The sequence below is a fragment of the Protopterus annectens genome, chromosome 2.part2 (assembly GCF_019279795.1).
Source record: "Protopterus annectens isolate FY-2018-M chromosome 2.part2, PAN1.0, whole genome shotgun sequence".
Classification (NCBI taxonomy): domain Eukaryota; kingdom Metazoa; phylum Chordata; order Ceratodontiformes; family Protopteridae; genus Protopterus; species Protopterus annectens.
This window is the reverse complement of record NC_056730.1, coordinates 157,054,464-157,068,758: the sequence shown is the minus strand read 5'-3', so window position 1 is coordinate 157,068,758 and position 14,295 is coordinate 157,054,464. Positions and strand designations below refer to the sequence as shown.

The 14,295-nt window shown below is 39.7% G+C and overlaps 1 protein-coding gene across 1 annotated transcript in view; it reads right to left on the bottom strand.

The window, feature by feature from the left end:
- Positions 1-14,295, bottom strand: part of IPO11 (importin 11) — a gene marked incomplete in the record, with an annotated part of 3,749,854 nt that overhangs the window by 2,271,120 nt on the left and 1,464,439 nt on the right. The window contains 1 exon segment of the mRNA XM_044063824.1: positions 5,728-5,854. Coding sequence (XP_043919759.1) covers positions 5,728-5,854 — 127 coding nt within the window.

Below are 14,295 nucleotides of genomic sequence, written 5' to 3'. Positions count from 1 at the left end.
TCCACATATACACAATCACACACCCCTCCTGTAATACTACCTCACCTCTTCTCACACTGTGCTACTCCAAAATCTCTCCATTCTATACAAACTAATTACTTAAACCCAAAGAATAAAAGCGATTACCAAATCCTACTAAAATTCTCCAAACTTATAAGGAGTTTACTACCCAACCTCATAGCCAACCCAGGCCCCAACTCACCAGCTCACACCAAAATAAAAACTCCTACTAACATAAGAAATTCTCACAATGCCCCCAAAACATTTCTTGTCTGCCACCTAAATATCAGAAGCATAAAAAACAAACTCCAAGAGCTGCATGCTCTCATAGACCTCCACTCCCCCGATATTCTTTGCCTCACTGAAACTTGGCTCAAACCCACCATCCCTGACAATGAAATACTTCCCCCTGGCTACAATATTACTAGAATGGATTGTATAGGTAGAAAAGGAGGTGGAGTTGCCATTCTATACAAATCCACCCTTGAGCTATCCACAATTAGCATCCCATCAGACCTAAATGCCACCAATACCGAAACTATCCTCTCAAGAATCCAACTCAACAACAAATCTATTAACATAGTGTGCAGTTATATTCCCCCAGGCAATAACATTAACATCTTAGAAAGTACCCTCCATTGGCTATCCTCCACCCACCCCCAAGAAACAATAATTTTTGGGGACTTCAACATCGACTGGACAACCTGTTCAGCTAACTTCCCTACTACCCACATTAACTTACAAGGTTTCTCCCAAACAATTTCTACCTCCACTAGAATCAACAAACCCAGCAATAAGGAAAGCATTTTAGACTGGATCTTAATAAATAACAAACCACAGTTATACAAATCAGGCACTCAACCTGAAGCCATGAGTGATCACCTGCTAACCTACATAATGAGAAAAAGAGAAGACCTGTCCCACCAAACCACCTTTAAAACTCTCAGATCCAAAAAAAACTTTAACCTAAATAATTTCTTATATTGATTTAAGCTCACTCAAATGGGACAATCAAACTACTCTCCCTGGACCAAGCAGTTTCATATTTCAACACCAGATTCCTAGCAGTCCTAGACAATTATGCTCCCATACATAGAGTCAGAACAAAAAACAAATAACTCCATGGCTAACCAATACTACTAGACAAAAACTAACAGCCAGAAATGCAGCATGGACCTCATGGAGAACCACCAAATCCCCTCAAGCCCACCAACTATTCAAACAATTAACGAAGCAAAAAGATCAATCCTGTCAGACAAGCAAAGCTATTATGTCAACTTACAGCAAAAACACCAAAATCAACCTCAAAAATTGTGGTCAGGCTTGAATAAACTACTACACCCAGGTAAATCTGCTACCCCCAGCCCATCAACAACCTTACACCTACCCCCTGCTTCTGTACCTAAGACCTTTAACACTTTCTTGACCGAAACTGTAAAATCCCTAGCTAATAATCTATCTTCATGCTCCTCAACTACTAGCACAGCTAATCAGCTGAATCCCCCCCCTTAAAATTCGATTATATACCTACAGACTATATCAAATCCTTACTAAAGAAATTAAAACCTACTTCCATAGCTGCAGACTAACTTCCCGCTGAGTTTCTACAAAAAGCTGCCAATGTAATAGCTTATCCTATCTCCATCTTAATCAATCATTCTATTCAGGAATCCTACGTCCATCCATTTGGAAAACAGGTCATATTATTCCACTTCATAAAGGTGGAAACTCCACTGAACTTTCTAACTATAGACCTATCGCCATACTATCTCCCCTAGCCAAAATAATGGAGAAATGCATACAAAAACAACTTTTAAACCACCTGACCCACAACGATCTCCTAGCATCATCCCAGCAAGGTTTCAGACCAGCCCACAGTACTACCACTGCCCTTCTCACATTCTCCCACAAAATAAACCAAAACCGCAATCAAAACCTGCTTTCCTCTGCCCTCTTCCTAGACTTGTCAAAAGCACTTGACATGGTTAACCACAACCTACTCTTAGACTCTCTCAAATCCATCTCCATAGAAAACCCTGCAAATCAAATGGTTCTATTCTTACTTGCACAGTAGGCAGCAAGCAGTCCTGTGGAAAGAGCATCTATCTCCTCTTTTACCTGTCACTCTATGAGTACCCCAAGGTTCTATTCTGGGTCCCCTCCTTTTCTCTATTTTCATAAATGACCTGCCCAAAGCTATCCCTCATGCTACTACTATACAGTACGCAGACGATTCCATGCTAATCTGCTTTGCCACAACTCCTACAGAAATACAATCCCTATCCCAAACAACCTTCAACAAAGTAGAGAATTGGCTTAATAACAGTCCGCTCTTATTAAACCCAAACAAAACCAAACTTCTGTTATTCTCCCCCACCCGTAAGATAACACCACCAACATTTTCACTCTCTTCTCAGAACGGCACCATAATTTCTCCAGAACCAACTACTAATCTGCTAGGTATAATCATTGATAATAATCTAAACTACAATGCCCATATAGACAAAATTATAAAAACAGTAAACAAAAAATAGGCTCCATGTATAGGATTAAGAAATTTCTAACCCCAACTGCCAGAACAGCCATAGCTCGCACACATCTTCTGTCATCCCTTCTCTATGCATCACCCATCCTCACTAACTTATCCAAATCAAATCTCAACAAAATCATTAAATGTTACAACAATATAGCGAGATTTGCCAAAGGCTCAGAATACAGAACTCACCACTGCCACAATCTTCAAAAATTAGGTTGGCTAGAACTACCCAACCAGATCTATTATAACCAATTCATAGTAACTCAAAATCCTCCACCAACCTTCCCTCACCCCCAGTCTAGCTAATCTCATTACCCCATATTGCAACCTAGCATCCCTTTGCTCTTCCAGCAGAATGCTAGTACAACCTACCAAAGCCAACAACTCTGCTGGAGATTCCTTATTCTCTAACACTGCTGGTAACAAATGGAACTCCCTTCCTGGTGAACTAACCACAAATTGCTCCTTGCCTCACTTCAAAATATCACTAAAGACACACATGTACAATAACTGGCTATGTCCTTGTCTAAACCCTGACTAAAACTCAAATTATTCAGTCTGAGTTACTTCACTGACTTGAGTTTCAACTAAAGCTTGTCTCAGTCTTAACTAGTCCCAGTCTAACCCGACATTACTCATATAATCTATTAAACCATCTTAGCTATCTAAGAGAATTTCCCTTTTCTCTCTCTCTACCCTCCTTAAATTAATTTCTTCTACCCCTTTATATTAGCTCTTGCTTCCATTATCAGAACTGTAACCTCCGTTCTCAGCCTCTGCTGTTTTCTACCTAACCTGCCCTTCTCATCTCATTCTTCCTCTCTTTCTTTATAAATGATCTTCCTTTACCCGTTTCCTCTTCTTATACCCTCATTTCTCTTACATGTTTAATTATTTTTTTCTTCTCCCTTTATAGTTTCGCTCCACTTCACACATTGTTGTTGACTTTCTCTTATACAACTGTAACCTTACTTTGAACCTTTTTCATTATGGCACCTATTTGCAGTTGTCTTTTTATTTGTTAAATTGCTTAATATCTCTGTAAATATTACCTTACTCAGACCATTCTCTTAAATATGTAACCTATGTGTATTTTTCGTTTGATTTTAATTGCTCAATATTACTGTATACTGCATTTTAAATGTTTATCTGCTTGGAGCTTTTCTCCCCTGGCCTCCGCTGAAAATGGATATGTATCCAGTCAGACTTTCCCGATTAACAAATGTAAAATAAAATAAATAAAATAAACATACAGTTTTCCATTATGATGCTTTCTGATATGTCATCAGCACTTGATGGAACAAGTTATCTCTGTAACCAGTACTAGCTTATACCCTACCTTAATGGCAGGTTACAGAGGGTCACTGTATGTGTTGCATTTAACAGATACTTTTCAGTTTTGTTAAGCAGCACAGGAATCACTTCTGGGCACTTTGCTATTCACAGTGTAAATTCACTCAGAAGAAAAAAATATGTAGAGCAAGCAGCTAAATTATGAAGGTTAGGCAGACAGTACTCAACTCTAGCTTTTGACATCCATCCAAAATTAGCACTCATGGTCAAAAGTCTTTATTTGGCTGAAGTCTAGAAACTGATTCAGACTGAGGTTTGCACTGTGGAAAAAAAAATCAAGGTTCTGATAGAGACACAGACAGATAGTGTAGATGTACCTATCATCTCTTAAGTGCGTTTTTTCAGACAAGATTCAGGTCACAAGGGAAAGGATGACTGCAATACATATAACAGACAATTTTAGTTTAGCTAGTCAACAAGTATGTTCTGGGGAGTTGCAAGGAAAAAGTACCATACCATAGCTAAAGCAAATATAAATAAAAATTCAAATTCCACATTAACAGTAACCAGAAGTCAGACTTGAGCTTCATGCTCTGACGCAGTAAGGCAGACATCTTACCACAAAATCACCTACCATCAGCTTACGAGTTCCTGTAATTTCTCTACCTTTGCTAATGGAAGATTAGCAGCTAATCATAGTGGCTGCAGTTCTTCTTGGGGCACAAGTAAATGATGAGCTGTCACTTGATCAATATGTGGCAACTCTTACTAAAACAGCCATTTAAACTTATGAACATCTGCAGGTTCAAAGTGATTCATAAATTCGCTTCATATGGATTAAAGAACTGAAGTGTTCTTTGCAGAAGGCTGCTTGTTACGAATCTTTAAAGCCTATTACGGGTTCAGAATGTTTTTACAACTTAATTTCACTTTTACAGTTTACTAAGTAAGCCAGCTGTGTCACAGGCCCATTTCAGTCACAAGCCAGACCACAAGGGCAAGGGTAAATACTGCATTATGTGTATTTATATGAGCAACTTAGTACAGCCAATTAACCAGAATATTTTTGGGAGGTGGGAAGAAACTGGACTGCTTGCTGAAGACTCATGCAGACATGCAACATTCCACACAGGCACTAATTGGAGGGTCAGGCATGAATCCTATACCATGGAACTGTTAAAGCAGAGAAGACACCAAGTTTTTTTTTCTTTTAACTGAGCCTCCAAGGTTATGCATAAAGGAACAACTTACACAATAGTGTTACCTGTTCTGAGCACCATGCAATTTCTACATCAATAGGCCTTTAATGTGCTCTGAAGCTTTTAGTTTGACTTGAATCTATGTTGTCTTTGGTTATTACTTTTAGCATTTCAGCTAAAATGTTTAATATGTTACACTGTAAAAACAGCCAGTCATAGCTGATATATGAAGAGATATGCAATTGCACTACTCAATACACAATCTGGACTACTCTACGCATTTTGATCAAATGCTAGTAAGGAAAAAAAGACAGCTCTACTAGAAGTATGCAAGTTCAAGGTAGGTCACCAGCTTACACATGCTGAAGGGTGGCAATGACTGTTAAGGTACAAGGAAGTTCAAACTCATGTCAACATAATGCCTGACAAGCAGCAAGTTCTAGTCCATCCCGAGCAAACAAAAAAAAAATTTCTCTAGCTGTGGAGATAAGTGAGCTTAACACAAGAAATTGAATAAAGTTCAAATACCCGCCATATACTCTAGACTGAAATTATAAGCAACACTTAAGAAAAAGATAGCTGCACCAATAACTAGGATACCATGGCAGAACAACTTAAAAGCTTGCAAATGTAATGTGATGCTTATATTTCAGGACACCTGTTGACCATGATTATTTAAATATCCAGAACTGTACATACCACAAGATCCTGGTCTTGCAACAAATTAAGAATAGCTTCATACAGCAAAGGCCTTAAATCAGATCTGAATTTTACAGACGTCCACTGTCCAATCAGCCAAATTACTCTTCGTCGTATCAGCTTGTATCTTGACAATGAAGCAGAAAATCAAGTTATTAAAGCTGATGAAACAGCATATTAACTTAAATCAAATTATCACATCACAGCAACATCAGAGTAATAATCACTATACTAGACACATTTTATTCATGATCAATCATATAAATTGTCATTCCGTAACTCTATCCACTTGGCTACATTCAATATTCTATTAATAAGTTTGTAGGACCTAAAAGAAATGTCACTTGGTGAAATATCCACCTGTATATCTTGCAGTATATTTTAGCTTCACATCACTGTGGCTGTGGATTATTAACTATCAAGTACACAAAGTGAGAAAACATGCTCTCTTTTGGTGAGATTTTATTCCTTGCATGCTGCTTTCTGAAGTAACTGATCCAGACTCCAGCTGTGAATAATTTACAGAGAAGATACAACCAGCAGGGCAGACCACAAAGCCTCCTTTATCCACCTTAATGAGAAAGAAATTATAGCAATCTCCTCCATGCCACTCAGAATCAAAGCAATGGGAAATAACCCACTCCTGGCAATTTCTAAGAGAAAAGCACATCCAAAGGCAATAACTAGCAGTTATTTTTTATGTTACTCAATAAGACATGATCACAAATTAAAAGCAACAGTGAAAAGAGATATTGTCATTACATACTGTTCACCATATGTGGGGGGCTACCTGACAACTCATCTAACCCCTTAGTGCAGAACTACATGACAGTTGCTGCCTTTATACCTTTCACTACTAAAAAAGGGGCAGTACAGAAACAGGACTAGCTTTCAGCCTATAATGCAGTAGTCCAAACATTTCTACGGTGGAAAGTTAGCATTTCAAAAGATAAGCCCATCCAGACCGGCAACATACATGTGTGAGGTAATATTATTCACTAATGCATAAAGCTATACATGCAGATGAAAATAAAAGACTAACTGCATGTGTATTATTTATCACGGAAGGCAGTGCAAAAGCATCAGACAAGCAAAATTCAAATAAGACAATATGATCACGGTGGCAGGAATTTAACTGTATGGCAAAATTAGAAGTCTAGTACTGCAAGGAAAGGTGTTTAGGATGGCCTCCAATTACGCTGTCACAGACGTAGGTTGTCGAATGTGTCTGTCGAACTGAAAAGCACGAAAAGGCAAAATAGCAAAGCAGCTTTTCAGCGAATTCTTTCCCTGGGAAAGAATTCATTATGCCGCTTTCGCTACTTTGCCATTTTCGGCATTGTAGTGCGATCTTGGAGTTGGTATATTTACGTAGGGGGAGGTGGGGGGCTTCGCCCCCCACATTATGTAATGTTTTACAGTTTGTTTTTCGGAACAGCGATTTTTTAACCTTGGAAAAAAAATCACTGTTCTGAGGTTTTGACGTTATAAGTTTTCACTTACATGGGGTCGATTATGTGTTCACTCTTCTGAGTGTGCAATATCATAATATGGACCTTTTAGGACAGAGAAGATTTTGTGTTCTTTAGTGGGTTATAAAAGCTTAGTCACTGGTTTGCCAAATTAATTCATAATCTACTCCTCTTTGTCACTCTCTGGTAGACAATGTAAAGTGCTACTCTTGTGCCCAGGAGTCATGGCTGTCAGTTAAGCTAAGTTAAACTCCACATGAGAGAATCTGATTAGATTTTCAAGCTGAGACCCAAGGTGAATATCTCTAGCTGTCTTCTCATTCAAACTTATGAGAAGCTTGCATTTGAGGTCTGTACTTGTGTTCCTACAGTTCATAAGTTCATAGGTTGATACTAGGCTATCTGCCCTAGGGCATTTATAAGCCTAGCCAGTGTGTGTTTGGCTTTCGCCACCCTTTTAGATTAGTAGACTGTGCCTCTGTATAGTAGGTCACAGAAGATAGCCCTTTTCAGGTTAGTTTACTGTGCCTCTGTCTAGTAGGGACACAGAACAGATCCCAGGGGTAAACCTACGATCTCCCATCCACTCGTCAAGATTTCTCTTGAAGAGGGTCATTGAGGGGCTCTGCCTAACATGGATTGGGATTTTGTTCCAGAGCGAGGGGAGCCTCTGGGATATAAATATGTCCCTCCAGCATGTCCTATTTATTTCTGTGCTGAGGTTTAAGCCCCTGGAGCATGTAGCACTAAGGGATTTGGATTTCCTGAGGTGGCGCATGTCCATTAATTCTGGTTTGGACATGGCTTTATACGTCAGGCACAGATCGCCTCTGAGTAGGCGGTAAGTAACTGAGTAGAGCTGGAGTTTCTTTAGCCTAATGTCTGCCTTAGTTTGTATCACTTGGAGGATCACCTGTTTATTTGCATCTCTATCATTGCTAATGTATGTCCCTACTCTAATCTGTGCACAAACTGGTTACTAATCAGCAAGTCAATGTAAAGACACACTCCCAACTTTAATAAACGTTGCTGTCTCTTCTCTCCTTCACTTTACAGGTAGTTTGAATTATTACTTACCCTCTCTGAGGCCTTCACTGATTTCCACCGATTGCCTCTCTGGTTTCTTTGCATTCCACCTGGTTTACACCCCTTGTGCTATATCCCTCCCCCAATACAAAGTCTATATTAGAATCCTGCTGAGCATGGAGCCATCTTTAAATTTCTAGTCTCCCACCAGGACACAAGTGCTCTTCAGCAATTACATTCTGCTAGCCGGTAAGCCATTAGACCTCAGGAATTTGTTTTAAAAGTGTTCAGATTTGTAAAGTAATACCTACTTTTTGCTGTATTTGGATTTATACAACTAGTATTCATTTTTCTGATTCCTGACTACTGATCTGCTTATTTGTTTATTTAACTGGTTGATTCTGTCATTCAGGAATTGTGTTTTTACTGACACTACCACTGCACCTATGTTGTCTCTATGCTACTAAAACTGCTGTTATAACTGTAATGTATATCTAATTGACCTAGTCTTTGGAGTTAGAAACAGTATTTACTAAATTTAGCACTACAGTTATATCTGCTTCTGCTTCAGATGTGCTGTTGTGTTCATTTTCCTTTTTCTTGTATGCACAGGATAATTGGCTGATAAATGTATTGTGTATGATTTATTAACCTGTTTCCAAATTAAGTTATGGCACTGTGATGTGGTTACTGTTGAAGCACTCTCAAACTGTAGCAGTAGCATCTATTCTCCTGCTTTATCCACACTATCCTCAGATTTTTATCTTTTACACCCTCCTATCTCCTCATTACTTCCTTTGACCTGTCTTTGTCTCCTTCTACTAGCTTCATCCTCTCTTTTTTTCTCTCTCTCTTCAGAGCACACTCAAGCAAATCTGCAGTCTGCGGCTACCACTCCATCTATTCAGTGTAAGAAGGAATCAGTATTGCAAACTAAACAAGGATATACATTTTGAGCCTCAAAAGCAGGGTCAGTCCACCCAGGCATTCTACTTGTATGTTTTATGAGAGTAAAGCTATTACATTAGCAGTATTTCTTAGTAGTTCTCAGCTTGCTAATAAAACTGACTGTTGTAGCCTTGTGTGTCCCCCCCCCCCCGATAGTACAGTAATCCTTACTGTCCAATAGACAGTATAGATTTAATTCACATCCCTGTGACTAAATTAAATTAACCATCAAGCAGCCCTCTCAGTTCTTTCTGCCTTAGTTTGTATCACTTGGAGGATCACCTGTTTATTTGCATCTCTATCATTGCTAATGCATCTCCCTACTCTAATCTGTGCACAAACTGGTTACTAATCAGCATATCAATGTAAAGACACACTCCCAACCTTAATAAACTTTGCTGTCTCTTCTCTCCTTCACTTTACAGGTAGTTTGAATGATTACTTACCCTCTCTGAGGCCTTCACTGATTTCCACTGATTGCCTCTCTGGTTTCTTTGCATTCCACCTGGTTTACACCCCTTGTGCTATCTCCCTCCCCCAATACAAAGTCTATATTAGAATCCTGCTGAGCATGGAGCCATCTTTAAATTTCTAGTCTCCCACCAGGACACAAGTGCTCTTCAGCAATTACATTCTGCTAGCCGGTAAGCCATTAGACCTCAGGAATTTGTTTTTAAAGTGTTCAGATTTGTAAAGTAATACTTACTGTTTTCTCTTGTCTTGGTTGGCTCTGGCTCTGCCCCGCTCCGTTCGCCCTCGCTAACTCTCGGGCTCTCTCCGCTCCCCTGCCCTGCCCCCTATTTCCTCCCGCCCCCACTACCTCTACATTTATAGTAATCATAGCCACACCCACAGCTCACCCTCACATCACCTCCACCAATCACAGCTCCTCAAGTCATATCACATTAAACCACACCAGCTTGCTCCACACAAAATACTCCCAATCACTCTCATTCCCACTAGGCATTTTTTGCATCACCCACACTACTTCCCCATACACATATAGTGCAACCCTATAATTCCTATTCAGACCCCCCCATCTAGAAACAACATAAACTTTATAACCATGACCATCACACAACTAAATCTAGTCTGTCTTCTCATAATTCTTTACAACACCACAAGTTATCACTCTAGCAATATCCCTGAACTTAGTAGCACAACACTGCATTATGCACTCTCATACACAGACACCACACATTATAATAATATCTGCCCACACTTATTCAAGAACTACATAACAGACCAATTCAGAACTAAACACATATGCTCTCATTCCTACTCCAAAAAAACACAATACTTTCTCACACTCCTCACCAAACTCCAACATTTGTATAACCATTTTAACTCCAGGCTCACCATAAGTGGGGATATCCACCCCAACCCAGGCCCAAATCCATCCTGTCCAACACAAACTGCTCCAACACAAATGTCAGAACATAACACCCCCACTTTCTTCATCCCTGGGCAAATCAACAAAAGCAACAAAACCAACCATCTTTTAATGCTAAATATTAATATTAGAAGTATCAAAAATAAAATACCTGAACTCCAGGCCACAATAGCACACTACTCCCCAGACATAATTGCTTTATCAGAAACCTGGCTAAATAAAAACATTGCTAACTCAGAAGTTCTCCCTACCGGCTACAATATTATTTGACAAGACAGACCACTTCATAAAGGGGGTGGAACTGCCTTACTCTACAAGTCCAACTTAACTGTCCATCAATTACCAAACTCCTACCCCTCCCCCAATAATTGTGACATACTTATCTCACAACTTCAACTTCACCCTAAAAAGGTCATCACCACAATTGTGATCTATATTCCACCTGGTAATACACCTGCTAGCCTTGAAGACTTCGTATCCTGGTGTTCTTCCACATACTCACAAGAAACCCTTATTCTGGGGGACTTCAACCTAGATTGGTTCACCTGTATATCAGAACCACCAAGTAATCTAATAAATCTCCATGGCTACCAGCAGCTAGTCCAAATTCCAACTAGGTGTGATAAAAAATCTAAAAGGGAATCCATCCTTGACTGTGTCCTAACTAGCAACCCCACATTGTACCCTCACACAGGCAGTCTCCCAGACACCTTAAGTGACCACAACATAATATACTTTATACGTTGTAGAACAAGCATATGCAAAACCACTAACTATATATCCACTAGAAACACAAAATAATTCTCTCCTGAGGTCCTCAACACTTTACTGTGTAACTGTGACTGGACCCCCCTAAAAACCCTCACACTTGACCAGGCTGTAGCATATTTCAACAAAACATTTCTACAACACCTAGACACTGTAGTTCCATTGTGCAAAATCAAGGTTAGAACCTCTACAAACCCCTGGCTCAGTAAAGAAACCAACAAATCCTCAAGTCCAGAGACACTGCCTGGCGTTACTATCAAAAAAACAAAGAAACACAAAGCCTAACTAAGTACCAACAACTGCGCAACCATGCAAAAAATGCATTAGGCTGGACAAAAAATCCTATTACACAACATTACAAACTAAATACCAACACAACCCGCAAAAATTTTGGAAAAATGTAAACCAGCTACTAAAATCCACCCAAAAGGCTACCCCCAAACCAACCACCCCTGACACTAAAGTTCCCATCGAAACACAATTCAACTCCCACTTTGTGAACTCAATTCTATCCTTAGTATCACAGGACAGTTCCTTCCTCACTATCCCCCCCAACACAAATAACACTAATACAAGCTTTACCCTCAAAACAGTTTCCACCACTTCAATCAAAAGCATGCTCTCCAAACTAAAAACCTCATCAACAGCAGCCGACCTACTCCCCAGCTATTTCTTGAAACTCACAGCAGATGCTATTGCTATCCCAGTCTCCACCGTCATAAACAGATCAATTGTTGAAAACTATGTGCCCAAACTCTGGAAAATATCCTATGTTACACCCATACATAAAGGTGGGACCTCCACTGAACTTAATAACTACAGACCCATTGCTTTACTCTCCCCCCTGGCCAAAATCCTAGAAAAATGCATCCATACCCAGATGCTAAACTATCTCCTAGACTGCAACATCCTGTCGCCTTCTCAGCATGGTTTCAGACCTGCCCATAGTACCACTACAGCTCTCCTCTGCTTCACAGACACAGTAAACCATCTCAAAAATGAAGGCCTGCAAGTGTCAACTCTTTTTTTGGATATGTCCAAAGCATTTGACACAGTCTCACACCAAATCCTGCTAAACAAACTAAACCAATACCATCTATCTAATTCCACTCTTACCTGGTTCCAAAGCTACTTAACTGACAGGTACTATGTGAAATGGGAAAATTCTCTCTCTCCTCAACTGCCCATAACTATAGGAGTCCCACAGGGTTCTATCTTAGGACCACTACTATTCATAGTCTTCACAAATGACCTCCACACCTCCACACAGCATGCATCTATAATTCAGTATGCAGATGACACTACCTTAATCTGTGCTGCACAAAACATTCCCACCCTCCTGCAAACAACTCAACTAGCATTCTCTGACGTTGAAAACTACCTTACCAAAGCCCTACTTATCCTCAATCCAAAGAAAACTCAGCTTATGATTATAACCAGTTCTAACAAAAACACTAACAGTCAATTCACTATCTACTCCACAAATGCTACTCCAATTGCTCCAGTGGCACAGGCTAAGCTATTGGGAATAACCATAGACTCCCACCTAAAATATGACAGTCATCTGAACTTAACTATTAAAAAAGTACATGCCAAACTGGGGTCAATCTACCATATCAAACCATTTCTTACCAACAACACAAGATCAGCCATTGCTCGCTCCCAACTTCTATCTACCCTACTCTATGCATCTCCCATTCTGACTAATCTCAACAAAACTGAACTAAGCAAAATGGAAGCTTGCTATAACAGAATTGCCCACTTTGCTGCAAATTGCTCATATAGAACTCATCACTGTACTGCTTTGAGACAGCTCCACTGGCTTGAACTGCCCAACCTCCTAACCTACAATCAGCCCTGCCTCTGTCATTCTATCTATTACCTCCCCAATAAGTGTCCTGCCCTCAAAAACCTAGTACAACATCACTCAGCCAAAAGGCCTCTTAGATCATCAAGCAAACTACTACTAGAAGTCACCAACAGCTACAATAGCTTTGGAGATGCACTATATAGTAGTTCGGTAGCTAAAAAATGGAACTCTATCCCTACTAGCATTCAAAACACATCATCCAAATCCTCCTTTAAAGACCTCATCAGGCAACATCTCAAGCAAAGTTGGCAGTGCCATGATTGCTCCCCAGGCTAGTGAAAGCGGATAACATATACATACTAAATCTAGAGCAATTGATAATAGTTTTTCAATCTTACTCACAAACACTGGCTAATCTACAATGTATGTACTGTACCTGTGTACTATGTATGTATTCTACCTACATTCCAAAGTTCAGCTGTACACCACAAATCTATTGCTTACCTTTATTTTTAAAATTAATATTTTTTTGATTGTTCTCTCCACTGTAACTGTTTGTGCCGCATGCCACTGTAAAAACATGTCTCTTGTAATTTGTGTGTATACTGATCATGTCTAAATAACTAAATATGTCTGTAATTTTTATTTGTGGAGCTTTTCTCCCCGGGCCTCTGCTGAAAAAGGGCCTTTTCGGCTCAGTCTGACACCCCCGGTTAACAAATGTAAAATAAAAAATAAATAAACTGCGTAGGGCATCTATTTGACTCCCTTGATCCTCTTGGTGAGGTACTTTTGGGGTCTTTCCAGTTGCTGCAGGCGTTGGGTAAGGTACATCCCAAATGAAGCATTGTATTCAATTATGGGCCTGATGAGTGATGAGTAGAGGGGCACAATGACCTCTCGATCTAGATGTGAACCCTTTCGTGATAAGGTGGGCTATATAGAAGGTCTATCTAACCACTTTGGCAACGTGATTGTCAAAGGAGAGATTGCTATCTACTTGGGTCCCCAAATCCCTATTTACTTCTTCTGTACTTAATGGATTACCACCTATGTGGTAATTTGTGGGCACTTTGTTTTTCCCAAAGGGGATGACTATGCAATTTTTGGCATTTAGCTTTAGGCCATGGCTCTGGCACCAGTTATCCATC